The sequence below is a fragment of a genome, unplaced genomic scaffold (genome assembly GCF_019419815.1).
Source record: "Pyrus x bretschneideri cultivar Hongxiangsu unplaced genomic scaffold, Pyrus_bretschneideri_v1 Contig20, whole genome shotgun sequence".
Classification (NCBI taxonomy): Eukaryota; Viridiplantae; Streptophyta; class Magnoliopsida; order Rosales; family Rosaceae; genus Pyrus; species Pyrus x bretschneideri.
Window position 1 is genome coordinate 5,317,599 of NW_025999502.1, and position 19,181 is coordinate 5,336,779.

Consider the following 19,181-nt stretch of genomic DNA (forward strand, 5'->3'; position numbering starts at 1 on the left):
TGAGAAGAACACAGTAATTTCAACTACAAAATCAACGGCAACAATCAAGAAGCAGCAAAGAGCTTCGTGCTCAAACTAATCACCAGTAATCAAGGAGCTTCGTGCTCAAGAAACAACCAATACTGTGCAATTTGATAAAATCAGACAATTAGAGGCTTCGTGCCCTAGAAATCAGCAACAATCAAGAAGAAACACCAAGGAGCTTCGTGCTCAAATCAATCACCAGTAATCAACCAATTATAGGCTTCGTGCCCTAAAAAAAAACAGCAACAATAGGCTTCGTGCCCTAGAAATCAACAACAATCAAGAAAGAACAAGGAGCTTCGTGCTCGAGAAATCATCACATCAAGCCACACATCCACAATTATACGAAGAAACATCTCAATTTTTGAAGATCAAAACCACACAGAAAAACCTGATTTCGCAACAACGATCAAAGATCCCAATCTGAGCCCCAATCTGAGCAGATCAAGATTCAGCCGCAGAAAAACCGTAAGCCTGACGAGCTAACCAGGATCCTCTTCACCAGTTTACTGAACCTCAGCTCTTGATACCATGATAACTATGGCAGATTGCGCCATGAATCTCCATCGAAGAGCAAGAACAAGGAACAATGAATATTATAGCAGAGAGAAAGTAATATCTCGCAAATGTTGTTGTATTATCTAACTGAATACAATTGCTTACATATTTCAGTATATATAGCTAACCAAACAAAACTAACAGCTGTCAAAACTTAATAACTAAGTTAGCTAAACATCTTAACCACCTGACTAACTTATACAAGCCTATGACTAAAATACCCATGCACAAATACTCGGTTAATAGTTTGTAAATTTTGTCTACTCTTTCAGAGCAATTTTACTTTATTGAGATAATAATTTTCTAACTATTCAAATTCAATTAAATTACATGTTATAAGTGAATCAAGCCTATATAACTTGCTCCTCCTCTCCTTATTTTCAAGTTTTGTTGCTTGCCAAAATTGGCGAAAATGAGGAAAATATCAGAATACATTTTTTCGTGAATGGCTTTAACTGGACTTTTTACTTTACTTTTCATTTGAAAATTTTAATTTGGATTTTTGCTTCTTGGTTTGCTTGACCCAATGGACTTGACAATCTGGCAGATTTGGTTTTTTTCCAGAATGGAATGCTGGAACCATGGTTTGGAAGTAAAGGTCTTGGTGATGCTGACCAAGTACTAGCATATTTTGCTGTCTCCAAGCTTGGAGAACCTCCTGTTGATCGAAAGACTGATACCAATCCTGAAGGACTGACTGCATCATATGGGAAGTGGGCATCGACAGTAGCTGATAGATTACATGCTGGAGGCCTCACTTGCAAAGTAAAAGAATAATATCTCCATAGCATTCTGCACTAATTTGGAATTGTTTTTTCTGTTGCGTTACTCTTTTACTAATGAATGAAAACATAAAGCAGGTTCTCAACTAGGAAAAATTTCAGAAGCAGATGTTAGAGAAGTTGATTTGGATTTCAGCACTCATGCTTGTTGGAGCTCGTCATCCAGGAACAACTGTAGGTGGTGTAGAGAAAGAATACCGCTCTGAGGTAATCTTTCTTTACGTTTAACTTTTCTTTTAGAGTTGAAAGAAGAGAAAATAAATGTAATTCTGCCTTTGGCATGTTGATGGTGGAGTAGGATCTTTATCCAAAACAATTTCTACTTCATGATTAGGTTGGGTTTAGGGTTTAGGAATTCTAAGGTTACTTACTTTTGCACGTATTTTTCCTTCATCATTATCCATGACTTCCTAGTTTTTATTTATTTATGTCTTTTTTCTGGGAAGCATATGACTTTCTAGTAAAAACAACACAGAGGTTTTAACAACAGAAACCGACATGCTAATATCTCATTTATGTCATTATTTTCGTGACTTGTTTAACAAACCTCAGAGGTTTTGTTCCGTTAACATGGTTTTGTTACAGAATGCTGAAGGTTACTAGTTATGGGCGAGACCTAGTAGTATTATTGGGAAATATAAAGTTAGGTTGGTGTTGAAGTGCATTTATTTTAAAGAGGATGAACCAACTTGGGTGATTAAAAGTAAATTCTATCTGGGGTGTGTGGTGCTATCCGGTTTTTCTTGGCTCACATCCAGCTCTCTGGGTTGGGTTCGCCATGCTAAGTATCATGGCCAAATGCTTGCATAAGAATGGACATCTCTCATTTCATTGACAAAGAAATTTCTTGACATGAAACCACTTTTAGGTTAGCGCGGGTATGGAGTCCATAAAATTTTTTTGGAGTTAGGGAGGAAAGGTTGGCTCATCATATTGCTTATATGTTGAGAAAGGGAACCAATAAAAACTTGACCGATATTCATGTTTTCAGGTGTCTAGTCTCATTGCAGAGCTTGCCTCTGCAGAGTAGGGGTTGGTATTTGAAGAAGCCATGGAGGACAGATTATGTGCATACGCACGCGCGGTTGCACACTTTCCTACTGCAGTTAAAGAGGTTAGATATGCATGCAAGCCAAAGAGATGAGTTTTGCAAGCATATGTACCATATATGCGTATGACTTGACGAGTTTAATAATAATTTGTTTTCACTGTGACGGTTGCCTTCTGCTTGCAGTTTAAATGGAGAAACGGTCGGTTTTATTCTCTATCTGAGAAGGCAATTGCCGAAGGAAAGCCTGATCCCTGTCCGCTACATACAGCATGGCTCAAAGATTTGAAAGTTGTCTAGGAAATCTTGCTTCTCTTCCAATATTGAACCACCTGCAGAAATAAAAATTGAATTTTTTGTCTTTTTTTTTTACACTTTTTTACTATGTAATATTGTGAAACTATGTTGAGGAAGATTCGAATTAGAGTTCGAGCGCTGGCACATTCTGTTTTTCTTATAGGAGTGGGATTCAAATTTTGCAAACATCAACCAGTAGTAAAGAAATGCTTCACCATCCCAGTAATTTCCAATATCCCCGTACTTACGTAGGAAACATACTGTGAACGCCCATGATTGAGCTGTGGAAATTTGTACTCTACAAGAACTTCCTCGTTCAACCGTGTAGCCCTCTTGGACGATATATTCTTCTCGTTCTGTCCGGAAACCAGACTAGCGAAATGAGAGAGAGGGTGGGACCAGAATAGGGTAACAGTGGAGTAAGCCTTGACCTTACAGTACACGTGATCCGGGCGTCGGATCTTAAAATTTCTCCTCTTCGATGAGTTCCAACATTCCATCTTCTCCAACTTAAATTTTTTATCCTAAACCCTTTTCACCTTCTCACATAGTTGGAACCTACTTCTTGACCCATAGAATTGTTCCTTCCAACGTTTCTCCACCACTTCACGACACCGCCGATCATTCTCCCGATTAGAATAAAAAATGAGTCTCCTTTTCATCCTTGGTGCAACCTAGCATTGCCTAAGTTGCCTGGACATAGATACCCATCATCTCTTCACTTCTCCATGACTATTTTTCATTTGACATAGCACAATCACGTTGAAGATGTTGAGCATATTTTAATTGTTAGGAGAAAGTTAGCAATTATTTATTGGAAATCTAAAAGTTTCCTAAACCCCTATTTGTAATTAATATTCCCACGTCAAAATCTCACAAATATTATTGTTAAAAAATCTAGCAAAATACAAGAAAGCAACTATATTCTAGGGCCCAATTAAAAGAATTACCGTGCGTATTTAGGCAAAATCTGGTAATATCAAGAGTTTAGTAAAATACAAAGATCTCCAAATAAACTTTTTCAATGAAGTGTCAATATAATTAACGAATTTTTAGTAAGTTAGTATAGAATAAGAATATTCTACTAATTTCATTTACTTCTCTTTCTTCAAGCTTACTCCTCTATTGCGTTATAAATAGGACTCCAAAAGCCACAAAACACAACCTCTCTCAAACCTAAACGCACCTGATATCGCATAATGGCCTACCGCAACCAGCCTGAAACTGCCTTTAGTGGCTACGTCGAAGTCCACGAGCCGGAAACTCATCGTGCTGGCTACGCCGTGGTGACTCCCTCGACCAACAGCGCACCGAAGAACGTGTTTTCTAATGGCTACACTGTGGCGGAGCCTTTGACCGACAGCATACGGATGAACGCCCATGGTGGCTATGCCGTGAGGCGCCCCTCGACCAACAACAGACAGATGAGCGTGTCCAATGAAGTTCAGACCCGAGTGAGATCCTCGTACAACAACCGATACGATGGATCTTCGAGCAGTTATATGGAGATGTTGAAGGAACAAGACTATGTGGACAGGCGCACGGGGCAGATGGGTCACAAGCAAGAGGCCAAGAAAACCTACACCCACAAGAATGTTGACAAGGATCTAGGGTTTACTACGGAAGTAAAGATCGAACAGAAGGTCACCAAAACTGTTTACCCTAACAAGAGTTCAAGCAAGTCCAACAACAACCGCATCAACTATTATTAGATCTTTTTTGTTTTGGTTGAGAGTGGGATTTGAACCCAAAACTATTACTAGTTCTTTATGTGTTCATTTTGGATTTCCTTAGGGTTTATTTATTTATTTATGGGGCTTTTAGATCCAAGTCCAAAAACGTAGAGTGTTTTTAGGAGTGAGTCCAGTTATCTAATTATATGTTTTTATTTCTTTTATACTCATTTTATATTTTCTAAAAATATTAAAAATCAATTAAAATCTTCTAATATTATGCATTTTCCAACTCCAAAAGAATATATTTAATATCTTATAACAAAAAAACTAATATACTAAAATAAATTTATTTGCAAAACATTCTACCCTAACTCAAGTAACAAATATATGAATGTATATAATATACCTATACGTGAGATATGAAAAATTATAATATAGGTCTTTCATTAAGTATAATTATATGCATGTGACAGGAAAAATTAGGATCCAGTTGAGGTGGGAGAAATTGTGGAAGAATTTTGTTTTATTTTGATATTCTTTAATAGTGTAAAAATTATTAAGTACAACAAGAGATAGGATGAATTTATTTCTCTCAATAAAATCTTCTTGGAAATTTTGATCAAAAGGAAGGAGCGTTTCACACCGTAGTGTAATTATTAATTTATTGAAAGTTATAACGAAATTTCCAAAAATAAGTTGACAAGCTATCACTTTTAAACTTCTCACTCTAAAATTTGGGTCAAAGACCAGATGCATGTAGCTAATCATCTCAATGCCTACAGTGAGCCACAGAGAACTGTGGCCACAAAGCATGATGCTATTGGTGTAAACCGCAGCTAAGTGTAGACTGGCAAAAAATGGTATGTTTATTTATTTTCCTACAAACATATGCACAGTTACTGTGGCTATGTCAACACCTGGCCCATTGACGGTACCTGGTCCCAACCCCACAGATGGACGGTAACTGTGACTTCTACCATGGAAACCAATTGCTATTGACCCTCATTTGTAGTAGTGTCTTGAAAGAAAATGCCAACTGTTTGTATCTTTGCTTATGATTCCAAATTTTCTCATCCCAAGAATGTGTCACGAAACATAATTTTAGAATTGTTTGCCGAAAAACATCATTAAAAAAATTGAAAAACTAATGTAGATATTAAATAAGGCAGGGTTGGGCAATTAAATAAAAAACTGACTAAAACAGTTTAGTTAGGTTTGGTTTTTTTTTTTTCGTTTTTTTTTTCCGGTTAGTATACTGAACCGTACCGATTAAAGTCGGTTTGATGAGCAGTTCTTATAATTTTTGGACATCAATTAACTGAATCCACCCGTGCGTTTACTTTTATTTGTTTTAGTAAGAATAGAGACCTTAGTGGTGATGGTGGTGTTTTGTCTATATCGGTAGGATGACTTTTTTGTTGCCTAGTTTGCATCGACATCACATTTTCTTTACTTTCTTGCCTTTTTGGTTGTTTGTTCTTATGAACCCGTTTTGGGTGTTTAATGGATATCACTTTTTGGCTGTTTGTTATTGTGGCCTCTTTTCTCTCACTTTCAAACTTAGTTCTCAAACTTAGCACAGCAGCCTCCGAGCCGCGTTCTCCATTCTTCCTTCCTCCACCACCACCATCGTGAATCTCTCCAGATGACAGCTCTTCTCTCCCACCCCAACATCATCCACAAACCAAAAATCAACCCAAACCTACCCGGCATTGTTAGTTAACCGACATCATCTATCTTAGACCCAGCCTGATCGATTTCAGTTTGCAATTTTGGCTCAACTGACTAGGTCGATTTTATTTCAATTTTGGCCCAAAACCGACCCAACCCAACCTGCGCCCACTTAAAAGTACTTTTTTTAAACAACCGTATACTTTGAGAGTTGAGGGAATAAATTACTATCAAACTTGTTATCAACCAAATTCGAACTTAAGACCTCTTATACAAACCCCTATTTATTAGAACAAAAAGTATATACCTATTGACTTAAGTTTATTAAAAACAAAAGAATATACCTATTGACTTCAGTTAATTGGGACCATCCAAGAAGATATTATTAATTTTATTTTGCCGCTAGAATTGGAAAGCAAAAAGGAGTTCTTTGCAGCACAGAACAAAATCAATTAAGCTACGTATTAGGACAAAATACGTGTAAGTATTATCGTTAATTTTTAATTTGCACTTTTCAGAATATTATTTTTGGTTGGAGTCATATGTACATAAAAGTTTCACTGTCACATGACATCCCCTATCCAATAGTACGCATTGCTACGAATTTTTTTACACATGACAATGTGACATCCCACATCGTCCAGAGGAATGGATCATGTAAGTCTTATATGTATATTCTCATCTCTACCTAGCACGAGACCTTTTGAGGACTCACTGACTTCGAAGTTCATCCGAACTCCGAAGTTATGCGAGTAGCGCGCGAGAGCAATCTCAATATGGGTGACCCACTAGAAAGTTCTCGTGTGAGTTTCCAAAAACAAAACTGTGAGAGTGTAGTAGGGACCCAAAGCGGACAATATCGTGCTACGGTGCCCGGGCCGAGATGTGACAACAATGTATTATTGAACTGAGGTGCCACATGCGGCGGTAAACGCACACGTCAAAGGCATAACCAGCCACGTGTGGCAGCACCCGACATGTATAGAAAAATGAACAAGGACCAACACCCTCTCATTTTTCCCCATGCCTTTTTACATTATTTTCCTTCATATCCATCGTCTGAATTCATTAAAATCAAACAAAATAAACAAGAGTCCAAGACTGAATATCTCAATTAGTCACCCATAACCAGACGAGACTCAAAGGATAATATGGAAAAGCAAGATTAATCCTACGACCAATCAATCATGCTTACATAGTTTTATGTCAGCTTAGGACACTATTATTCAGACGAGGAAAATGACTTGAGTCGCTCGACTTTATTGCATACCAGACTCGACTCAATCTTCCATTTGGAGCGACATGCGACTTGTCATCTATTTAACCATCTTACATCCATAATGTACCACAAGTAACCAACCAAATCAAAAAGTAATCATGTACGCGTTTGTACTCACCCTCATGTTGTGTGGTCAAGTCCGTATATTATCCATGCGTCCCCAAACTCAGAGGAGTTCATAGACAGAGCAGAGCAATGAGAATTATCGCACCACTCGAAGCCATGTCTGTCTCATGATCTGCAAGCACACATTAGGAGATTGGTTGAGACTTGATATATTCAATAGGTAGAGGAAGAATTTATAAGATGGGATCAAGACATCAAATATTGCGTTCTGTCATTAGCTCAGGAATTATGTTATCATCTACTAGAATCCTTGAAGAATGGCAATGAGACTCACCAATTTATTGTCTTTGTTCCAATATTTTATCAATTACCGGGAATGTGGGAACTATATCCACGGGGACCTATGCAAATAAGAAAACGTTAGTAACTGCATGAAGTTGCCATATGATTCACAGAAACTTAAAAGCATCTTTTTGGATTACAGATTTCAGTTTTAGATTTTCCATTATATGGGAATTCCAAACATTTAAAAAGAACACAAGGGAGCCAAAAACAATCTACATAATGCAAATCACCGAATATTTCTCAATGCGAAAATGCAGCTTAATAAATACAATCACAGAATGTCAACTTGATCAAATGAAAACTGAGAAAATGTCTTATAGAAATTTCTGTCTAATAATGCCAGTGATTTGCAAATATCAGCTTAATAATATGCATACATGTGCCATAATTCTTCATATTTGGATCAAGCTTATCGAAGTAGCCTTTCATACCTGAATTTTCTCTAATTTCTGCAGAGCAACTTTTATTGGGTTCGTCATTATGCCGTATTTCTGAAGCAGTACATTTGCAGCCTCCTTGTCACCTTTTGCTTGTATGGTGAGTATCGCCCTACTCAGGTTCTCAACTGCACCTTCAACCTTTTACCAAAACAAAGGAGTAGTTATATATATGGCCTTGATGTGTCATCTCAGGGGGCATAAGGAGGAAATTTGGAATTTGGGAAGTAATACCTTGGTAAAGTCAACAGAAAATGTTTCATCAGGATTCAAAATAAAGGCTCCTTCCTCATACAGCCAGTTAAATTGCAACGCTTGTCCTTTTCTGCAAATATAAAATATAAGATACTTTGGTGGCCAAACATGCTAGATGCTTACTATAGCATAATTTGCTTGCTGACAAAGTGACAAAAGTGGACTAGAGGAGGGTGAGTTACTAGCTTACCCATGAGCTTCTTCAAGACCAAACCGTACGGAGCGGAAGCATCCAGCAAGAAAAGAAACATACATAGACTTCAATAAACTCTTTGGGAGCATGTCCTGGAACCAGAAAGACAGAGAAATTTGGAACTTCAACTAGCATAAGTACTAGAACACAGCTTGTATGCCACCACACTATGAAATTATGACTACCAGTGACACTAACACAACTTCTTATGAGAAGAAAATTTTCATTAATAATTATTAAAATGAAAGGTAAAAAAACTCAATCAACAAGAGGTCCAGCATCATCTTATGATAACATAATTTTTTTTTTGAAAAACGATAGATTTGTTAGATTAGAGAGCCGATGGGATTCAAACCCACGCCGTCATGCAACGGCAACACTCCTCTCCACCACTGTGGTAGAGGGCCACCTGCCTTGATGATAACATAATTAAAACCAATCAAAGATGCAAATGTGTCAACAAGAAATTGTAAACCAAACTATCCCACTAATGAGAAAGTGAAGTGAAGCAATCTCAACCAAATTAATCGCCACTCACCTTGTGGATTAGGAACTTCAATGCCCAAAGGCCAACTATATCAGCTTTTGCTTCTTCCAGAGCTGAGTGGAGTTCTTGCAGTTCCTTTATGAAGAGATGAAAGGGACACAGGGCAAATCAGATTTGGCATTGCACACTTGATGTACCTAACCTTTTTGAAATTTCCTTCTTTTTTTATTGATTTTTCTTAACTGTTTAATATGACATTAGAAACATAATAAGAAGCACAAGAACCTTGAATCTAATCGTCAAAAATTGGTAAAAATTATGTGAAATCTTTTTTTTAACATAAATAATACAACTGATCTAAAAAATGCTTCACCACTAACAAACTCCTCCATAAGTTAAAGAAATTCATTGATGTCTAAAACCCCTAATAAAAAAATAAAAATAAAAATGCAATTGGGTTCCTGGGGGAGTAAATTGTAGCAATGATCCCTTAACTAAAAATCTATTACCATTGGTCCATCAACTCCTCAATTCATTGATGTCTAAAACCCCAAATCAAAAAAATAAAATAAAAATGCAACTGGGTTCTTGGGGGAGTAAATTGTAGCAATGATCCCTTAACTAAAATCCATTACCATTGGTTCCTCAACTCATCAAAATGTGTAGCTATAGTCCTTTTTCTTAACTTCGTTAGAATTTTGTCAAAATAAGTTGTGTTGAAAAGACCATTGCTACAGTTGGGGTACCTCAACTCATCAAAAGGTGTAGATATGGTTCTTTTCGTCAACTTTGTCAGAATTTTGTCAAAATGAGTTATGTTGGAAGGACCATTACTACAATTGGGTTAAAGTTGAGGGACCTTTGCTCCAATTGGGTTAAAGTTGAGGGACCATTTCTTTAGTTAGATTAAAGTTGAGGGACCAATGGTAATGAATTTTTAGTTGAGGACCATAGCTGCACATCTTGAGGATTTGAGGGACCAATGGTAATGGAGTTTTAGTTGAGGGACCATTGCTCCAATTGAGTTAAAGTTAAGGAACCATTGCTACAATTTACTCTTCTTGCGGTCATAAAAAAATCGACCAATAATCATCTATAGAGACTTTCTATACTGACAATGTCAAGAATCACTGATTGGGATCCATTTTCACAAACTCGAAACAAAACTTCAAATTTTGATGCAAGATGTTCCATTTCAAGAAGGCTAGAAATATTATTGCCCACTTTAACAACTACGCATCACGCACGTACATACATGATGACATAAAGTGCCTTAACACCTCAACAACATAGTCATCACATGCCTCGACAATATGAAGACACCACATGTTTTTACGAAAAGTCAACTAAGGTGGGCATCACCTGCGCCGGCACCACGATTGACTGTAAAAAGCAAACTAAACTTAAGCAACCGAATAGGGTTTTGCAAGGAAACTAGGATTTCAAGGGAAGGAAACTGGACCTTAACAAAGTGTTCTTGCTGCAACACTTTAATTCTCAAATATGTTTCGATGTCTCTCTGAGTAAGATAGGTAGAGCTGGGAAATCAACCTCAAGTTTTAATGTGCATTGACCAGCAACAATTACTATAAAACTGACAATAAAAGTTTATTTAACTATCCGTTCTGCTAGATGTACTGAACCTTATTTTGAAGAATTGTTTGGTTTACTATTAGCAGCGATGCAATTCACAAAGATTGTCAAACCAAACTATAGTGAACAAGTAAATTAGATAATTTATAGTGATGTCACTCACCAATCTCACTGTTGACTTTCTACCATCGGGAAGTGTTATGCTATGAGGTCCAATCCCATGGCAGCACTCATGGCAAATTGTGTGAGTGAAGAAAGATTCAAAATCTACAAGTTCCTGTTGTTCCTTTGTCATACAAACATCGGCTATAGGCAGAAGAATGTGCTTGAACCTGATTTAGCGTAAGTAGTTCTGACATTACCATTCCAACACAACAGATCACAATTTGGAAAAGCAATAATGGATACTGATCTAAGGGAAGGAAATTTTTACTTGGCCTCTGAGATATTCTTAAGCATGACCATTGATGTTCCTCGATCTTTTACAATACGCTCATCATTTGGTAGATTAAAAGCAGCAGTTTGAGGACCCTTGACATCCTGGGGTAAATTTTGAAGTTGTCAATGTCACTTCACCAACCAGATCAATTTGCATATGTATAATATATTATTAAACACAGGTCAAGAAGACTCTGACCTCCATGGACTGACTTTACAACTAAGAAGAAAACTATTTTATTAAAACCCGAGCCACTACTAACTTTACTTGTGATTGGTAGATATATGTGAAACTCAAACCTAAATATGAGACGTATATATTTTCATTTTCTACCCTCCAAACACTTTTTCATTGACTATTTGGCTCAACAGTATAGGGTTAGAAGCAGGGAAAACCATAATCCCAGTCATTGTGCCTCTGTGATGAAAGCTTGCATGTTGCCATAGATTAGAATCATCTTGAAAGATTTAGTAGAGTTCCAAAACTTACTCCGGCATTGTAAATAAGATCGATGACTCGAATAGGAGCAGATATCACATCTTTGGACTTGTAGACACTGTCCAGTGGCAGATTTTGTTCCAAAACCTTTTAAAAATAGTAATAATGGATGGTTAGAAGGAATAACAAAGTTGTCAGGATCTTTATTATTTTGGTAAGATATTGCATCTCTGGTAGAAAATGCTTGTACAACAGTACCTGCAAATTGTCACCGAAAAGCTTTACTTGAGCAGTTGCTTTGTCATCCCGAACTCCAATAAATGCTTCAAAAGTAGCCTGAAATAAAAGGCAGTTCAATAACATCTAAAGGCCGAAAATTACTACCATGCTACATTACTTAAATTCCCAAATATGTCCTTTCAGAAAATAAATGCCCAAATGCAAGAAATGAATAGTATAAAAAACTTAATGAAAAAAAAAAAATAGAAATCTGAGATCAATATCATTGTATTTGCAGTATGTCAGTTTGATCAAATTTAAAAATACAAAGTGATAAATGCTGAAGCTCAAAACACAAGGGTGCTCCACATAAAAAATACCTTGTATCCAAAAAGAGCATCTTCATATGTTTCATATGGACCAATAGTAACATCCAGCTTAGAGTCCTACAACAGAACAGTAGACAAAAACAAAGGTTGGTTCAACAGTTTATGCTCTTAAGAATTAACAGACAATAAGCAAATAACAAGAGGAAAACAAGAAAGCTTCCATGCTTTCACTGTCTCATCTTCTTGAGACTATGGTACAGGTTGTTCCGAGAACAAGGTTGAGTTTGGTGACTTCACAGTTCACCCAGTCTTGTGTATAACTATTTAGTGAGAAACACTGCTTATCGTGGTGGGAAAAAGCTAAAGTTTTGTAAAGTTTTAGTCTGTTGGCAATTTTTTGGGTCATTTAAGCAGGAAAGAATGGTCAAATATTTGAAGGCAAGTGCAGGGTGAAAATGTATTTCCAGTGGATAGAGCCAAGATATGCTGTTAGCACCTCCACTGGGCCACTGGTTTCGAATTCATTTTATTGCTGTTTAAGTTATACATTAAGAAAGAAAATTGTGATCATTACTGAAAAAATGGTTGTCAGCAGGCAACATAATAGGGGATTCCTTATTACAAGATGTAACCCCATTGTTCAGCACAGGAATAGGCACGGGTTGGACCAGGCAATGCAACTGTAGAAAACTAGATATTCTTGTTAAATTAAATACAAAATAATTAACAATAAGCAATCATATGACCGTCTTCATGTACGCTATAAAACCAATAATAAGACCATATAAACTGCGCGCTAACAACTTTGACATATTAATAAAGTAGCTCATGGAAAAATTGTTTATAGGAAGGAACGAATAACCAACACCATATAACTGAATTATAATTCATGATTGTATATCGTATATTAAATACTCTACTAACCAACTCCATCCAGGCTATATCTGAGTCATAGTAGTCATTTGAAAGGAAAGCATCGGCCTTGCTGTGAAAAAATCTCTTCAAACTTCATAGCGAACAAAAGATTAAGTTAATATTTGTACAAAGATAATATTTAGCACGACCACTGTCAAGTTTTGTAGTTGTAATTTTTTCTAACATCAGTATTTAGCACTCTCATTTCCCCTCACATGTGGACCTCTCCCATCACTGGAGAGGCCAACATGCAGAATTCACTATAAATTGGGAGATTGCAATTGCAAAGAGTCAACTTAATCTCTCTCACTCTAACTCACTCTAATTTAACATTAAGAACTTATGGATGATGACTTAATGTGTTTAAATACAGAGTTTCATGATAAAAAAGAAAAAGAAAGAACTGTGCTTTATAAGGTACAACAACAGATACAAATGACAGATTCCTTTACATATAGAGGGCAAGTTTTTGTCCCATGATATTTCATTGTGATATACCACTGGATACCAGTCACAAAACAAGCCATACATACAGGCAAATATTAAGGGATAGCTGACATCAAGGGACATAAAAGCCATATATCACAGTAAAATATCAAGGGATTTTTGTTGGACTCTTGTCTGATTTACTTATACATTGAAAAGCTTGAAACCTCTGTAAATTAAACCCACATTGAACCAGTGAAAATTTCATAAACAATTCTTAACCTCATAATCAGTAATGAAACAACTTACGAAATGAAAGTCTTCAGACTCATACCTAGGGGAACTGGCCAATTCACCAGCTTTATGCAATAACTCAGCTGCTTGTGTGAGGAAAGCATTATACTCTTGGGAGAAAGGAACACTATATAGATCATGAGTGGATGTCACTGAATGACTTGTGTTTTCATCTGTACTGCCATACAAGGATGAATCCAGACTTAATTCGCTTTGTCTTTTAATAACTGTGAAAAAGCTTGTTGCAGCTTGTTTTTGGTCCTCTGTTAGACTTTTCTTCCACAATTCAAATTCCTACACCGAAAGAAACTCTTTTGTCTTCACAAACGTAAAAAAATCTTTCCTATAATACAATGAGCTCATTCAATATACCACTTTGTCCATGTCTGGCGGATAGAAGTTTGCACCAGGAGGCTTCAGCATAGGAAACGCAGCTTTGTATTCAAGTCCCTTCCACCCAGTAACCCGTTTTGTTGCCTCAGGAAGCAACTTTATAGCCGAATCTGCAGTTGTCAAAAATGCCTCATTTTCATCAAGGGACGACCTGTTCATAGAAAATGAACTTAATATTTTTATTTTCATTGTTAAAAGGAAACAGGGTTTTTACAGAGGGAGAAGGCAAGAAAAAAGGGGGTGAACAAGAAGTCCATCCATTCAAAACAAAGAAAACTAAACAAGCAAGCCACATGCAGTACACAACTTCGGTTCTGCCAAGATGAATCACATCACACTAAAGGAGAAATTTCAAAATTTAGTTTTAACAAGCAAGCTACATTCAGTACAAAATGAAAGTAAAGCAACCCAATTTTTCACATAACCAGAAAATTTAACAAACCCTGCAGAATTTTTCCACTGAATCAATTGTACCAAAGCCCAAAGCCAATTTGTGGACATTTACTCAAGTAGTAACTTCCCAAATTACACAAGCATACCCACACCAAAGACACACACAACATGGTATATATGTACGTAAAAGTGGCATGTGCATACACCTGAAGGAGCACTGAGTTAAAATATACATACCATGGACTCTTATCAATAACATAGTACATCCATTTCAACTTGTCTAACTGTGATGCATCCGCATGCTTCTTCAACCAATCCCTTAGAACCGGATTACAGCACCAAACCTAAATGAAAATTTAGAAAAATGGAGTGGAAAAAATCAGAAATGGTCAGTTCAACATTGTTTAAGGATTATAAAAATAAAAAATAAAAAAAAAAAGGAAAAGAAAAAAATGTGCGTGACAAACTAGCTGCAACACAAGAAAATTACAAGATATTTCATACAGGTTCCCACCTGGCTCATTTAGTGCATTTTTACTTTCGTGTGAAAATAGCAAATTATAGTGCAAAATATGTTCCAACATATGAGTGTGCAGATGCACACGACTGGTGATAGTCAGATGTACCATGAAACAGCATCACACATCATGGTTTTCTTGCATATCAATGATCATTATGCATCAGAGATTTAGAATAGCCTAACAGCACAAATACACAGATCGGAGTGTCTGCTTAGTTATTTAACAATGCATGTATTTCTGTACGAGTCTATACAACCTGAAGGTAAAAGATTTGATCTATAATTGCTGCAGCCTTAATTAGTAACACCAGGGCCTCCCTGTCTGCCTCTGTAAGACCTGTTAACTGCAACAAAGAAACAAAATACGCTGAACTTAACTTCAAGGACCCAACTAACTAAAAGAAGACGGAAGGACACCAACAAATTACAAAATATGGTAAAGTGAGGGAAAGGAACTTCAACATCAAAAGTGTATAATATCCTATATTCTGGACACGAAGTTTAAATAGAAAGACGACAAAACAAATTACACCATTGCCTTAAATATCTGTAATAATACCTGTTCAGTGTTCACCTTTTAGACAAGAAAGCTTCTTGTACTTTTACTCAACTTTAAAATTGGTTTGCACAGTTTGCATGTACTGGTTGTACAAATTACAGAAAGTGGAAAGAACAGTATGCAGCCCATAAATACTCGCCAAGAAATCATTTGTATCCCCAGAATATTGGATGGAATGAACAAATTCAACAACAGTAAGGTTTACAAAAGGAGCTCAATGCCTTTGAAAGTCCTTGCATACCTTTTCATGCAGTATGCACATGAAATAATACCTATAGAATTCATATTTCACATCACCCTTACACAGTGCAACCAAAAAAGTCAAATGCAGATTTTGGCGTAAGCAAATTAATCCCAATCGCTAAAACAAAAGATGAAGCTTCTTGGCAACTCAGGATGAAGCAAAAACTTACGATCATTTTGCCTTCCAACTTCAGACAAAAACTTAAAATCATTGCACCATGACAGAATAGTCTAAATCAAATGAAGTAGAGAAGCAAAAGGAATAAACTAAAGAAATAATTTACAAAAAGAATAACAGATGCAAGAATTGACTACAGGGAACTAACCTCGGCACTGAGGGAAACAGGAGCATAACGTTGGAGCTGCTTTTGTAGTGCTAAACTTCGACCTATAGTGTTCTCCTTGTACCTTTATTAAATTTAAATGAAATAACAGAAATAAGAAAGTAGTGAATATCCGAGAAATTTGAACTTGATAGGGAGATATGGCATGTCTTTCTGATTTCACATTTATGAACATACTGATCTACTATTAAGATTTTTCCTGCCAACCAATAAAATTGTATTGCCATGGCACAAGGTGAGGAACAATAAAAAGAAAAAAAATCAATATAAATTCTTTGCATCCATTTTGTCCAAGGAAAAAGTTAGATCTTGACTTTCAAATTGTTAAAGTTTAAAAAAAAAAAAAAAAAAAAAAGAGTTCAAAAATGAAAATTTATTGGAGATGCAACTAATCCAGCCTTACATGCATCAAGACTCGCTACACACAAGTAAATTTGTTCCTTGACCAGCTTAACTCTTAAAGAAAGAACCTTTATAAACGCTAGGCATTGGATGGATCATTCCATCTCACAGATAAGAAATCAATTAAAAAAAAAAAATTAACAGCATACCTCCGTGCAATTATGTCAAAAAACTGACCATATTGCCCATTTACGTCGTAGGGGACACAATCAGGGTCTTCTTTAGCAAGTAAGTTTCTATAGTCCTCATAAGAAATATATTTAACAGCAGAGACTTCCGTTTCCTGTTATTAAACAGACATGCAAATACGTTCAGATACTCATGAAAATTTCTATGGCTACATAGGCACATAGCAACAAATATCAAAACATCATCATCATAGTTTACTACTTTTCACCCCTAGTCTTTGAACTATTTCTAAGAATGATCAATAATTCTTATGGCCATCCTTCCTGCCTTATAGAGAGAATGCAACTGACAGATCTTCTTCTCACCTGAAGAGTAAATGCTTCGAGAGGGATTGGATTCACAGTTGTTACTAAATATACATCATCGAATTCATTGTTAATGAATTTTCCATCATTTGTCACACTGCATTCAAAATGTAACACAACGTAAGTTAACATATTGATATACAATGTCTTCTATCAATTTGATTTCCATATATACTTTTGTGACACTTCTACCTCCTGTCAGATTCTCTTATTTATACCTTTACTTTAATATGTCTTTTTTAGATATAAATTTATATATGCATCTAGTGGCCTATGTTGTGTATGCCCATACCACCTAAGCCAGCTTCATGGATCAAATCGCTCAGTCCACATTTTGTTGTCAACACTCAACAGTCAAAACAGTTGGCCTATGAGATACATTAAACTGCTTAAGACCTCCACAACTCCAACAACTTCACAAGTATAACATCTCACCCTCCAGAACTAGTTCTTGATTATAATAACAATGAAGATGTCTAGCTAGTAGCTACGCACATTAGATTCCAACTTAACACAAAATGGAAAAATTAAACGTGCAGACCTAGTAACAAGTAATAGCAATATTTTAAAGAAAAACTAGTTTATGATAAAATATGTAAGATAAAAAAAAAAATATATATATATATATATATATATATATCCAACAACAGAATAAAGGAATTGACCTACTAACCACTCTTCAAGATAAACGAATAGCATTTCAAATGCATCCCTTGGAAGTACTATGCCCAGCTCTTCTTGAAGCTCCCTCCTGAACATACATTATTGTGTTTGTGTTTTAGTGACCACCGTTCAGAAAGCTCCAAGTTTTAACCCAAAAAAAAAAAAAAATTCGGTTGTATTTGCATCTTTAATAATGCAAATATATTATCAAACAAAAGTTCATATATAGCAACGGGTGTAAGTACAAGCTATAAGTATGTTACAAGTAGGGGCAATGAAACTTTGTACCGAGCTGTTATAAGTGACGAATCACCCGCGGATATGTGTCCAGCACTTGAAATATCCCACCGTCCCGCCCACGAATCCTTGCAGTCGGAACGCTTTTGGATAAGCAGCTCTTGTGTACTCTCTGCAAAAATCCACACATGAACAGCTCGATGGTAATCCCCGTCTCGATGAACATCTCCCCTACATGAGCATCAATAACATAACATATACAGTTGAATCAAAAGATTCAGAACTAATGGGTTATCAGCACAAATTTCTTAAAAATCAGAAACACAACATTTACATACATACACATTAATAAAACAGAAACTATTGGGTTGGAGTTTATCGAAATTAGTCAATTGAGTTGCTCAATTTACTTGATAATTGTAATTGATTCACTTACTTTGCTTAATCCATATCATTTCCTTCCACAATATATTCCGTTTGTTTTTCCGGAAATTACAAGAAAATAATTAAATCAATTAAAAAAAATACTTGCCTGGGCTTGGAAATGCCGGTCTTCTGGCCCGTTTTGGTGAGGACGTCAAAGTACTCTTCTTGTGTATGAACATCACCTTCTGTTACCGCCATTGCGCTAATCGCAACTGTCAGTCAGTCGAATCGCCGCCGCCCCCAGAGACTATTCGGTTCTGATTTCTCAATTGATTGGTCTCGACTGTCTTACTCTGTTTCTCTGCAAAGGGTAGTGTACACCGCACTTAAAGCACCTCGAGTTTTCTACGACCTGGTTTGGTACGGAGATTCTGAAAAAAGTTGGTATCAAAAAAAGTTGGAAGTTATTTTTGTGTTTGGTAAACATTCAACTTCAGCTTTTTTTTCATAGTTTTGGGTGAAAAAAAGCCAAAAACAAGAAGCTGCAAAACTCAGCTTTGAAAAACTAGCTTTTGTTCACATCTATTTTACATAAAAGTTTACCAAACACTATAATACTGCTTTTTTTTTTCAAAAGCACTTTTACAAAAAAGTTTACCAAACACTTTGCTGCTTTATTTCACAGCTGCTTATTCTCATAGCACAGCAAAAGCAGCTTTTTTTCAAAGCACAGCAATACCAAACCAGTCATACGTGCTTCCGCGGCACTAAATTTACTAATGAATTGAATTGAGGG

General features: G+C 36.2%; 1 protein-coding gene and 1 pseudogene across 2 annotated transcripts; one reads left to right on the forward strand and one right to left on the reverse strand.

The window, feature by feature from the left end:
- Positions 1–1,104: 1,104 nt before the first annotated feature.
- On the forward strand, positions 1,105–2,885 carry LOC125477060 (annotated as a pseudogene).
- Positions 2,886–7,140: 4,255 nt separating this feature from the next.
- Positions 7,141–18,757, reverse strand: LOC103945396 (nudix hydrolase 3). 2 transcript variants are annotated; one of them, XM_009355956.2, is made up of 22 exons: positions 18,552–18,757; positions 18,071–18,250; positions 17,793–17,870; positions 17,120–17,216; positions 16,775–16,908; positions 16,206–16,287; positions 15,335–15,421; positions 14,795–14,901; positions 14,144–14,315; positions 13,812–14,065; positions 13,061–13,142; positions 12,188–12,253; positions 11,847–11,924; positions 11,640–11,735; positions 11,145–11,251; positions 10,875–11,043; positions 9,170–9,253; positions 8,629–8,723; positions 8,418–8,508; positions 8,178–8,324; positions 7,736–7,802; positions 7,141–7,573 (listed from the first exon to the last, which is right to left on the reverse strand). In XM_009355956.2, the coding sequence occupies exons 1-21, from the start codon at positions 18,641–18,643 to the stop codon at positions 7,740–7,742; spliced, it is 2,361 nt and encodes a 786-aa protein (XP_009354231.2). In that variant the 5' UTR covers positions 18,644–18,757; the 3' UTR covers positions 7,141–7,573; positions 7,736–7,739. The 2 variants fall into 2 exon arrangements, with proteins under 2 accessions (XP_009354231.2, XP_048439910.1); XM_048583953.1 differs by lacking the exons at positions 7,141–7,573; positions 7,736–7,802; positions 8,178–8,324; ... (1 more) ...; positions 8,629–8,723; positions 9,170–9,253 and adding an exon at positions 9,301–9,360.
- Between the last annotated feature and the right edge of the window lie 424 nt (positions 18,758–19,181).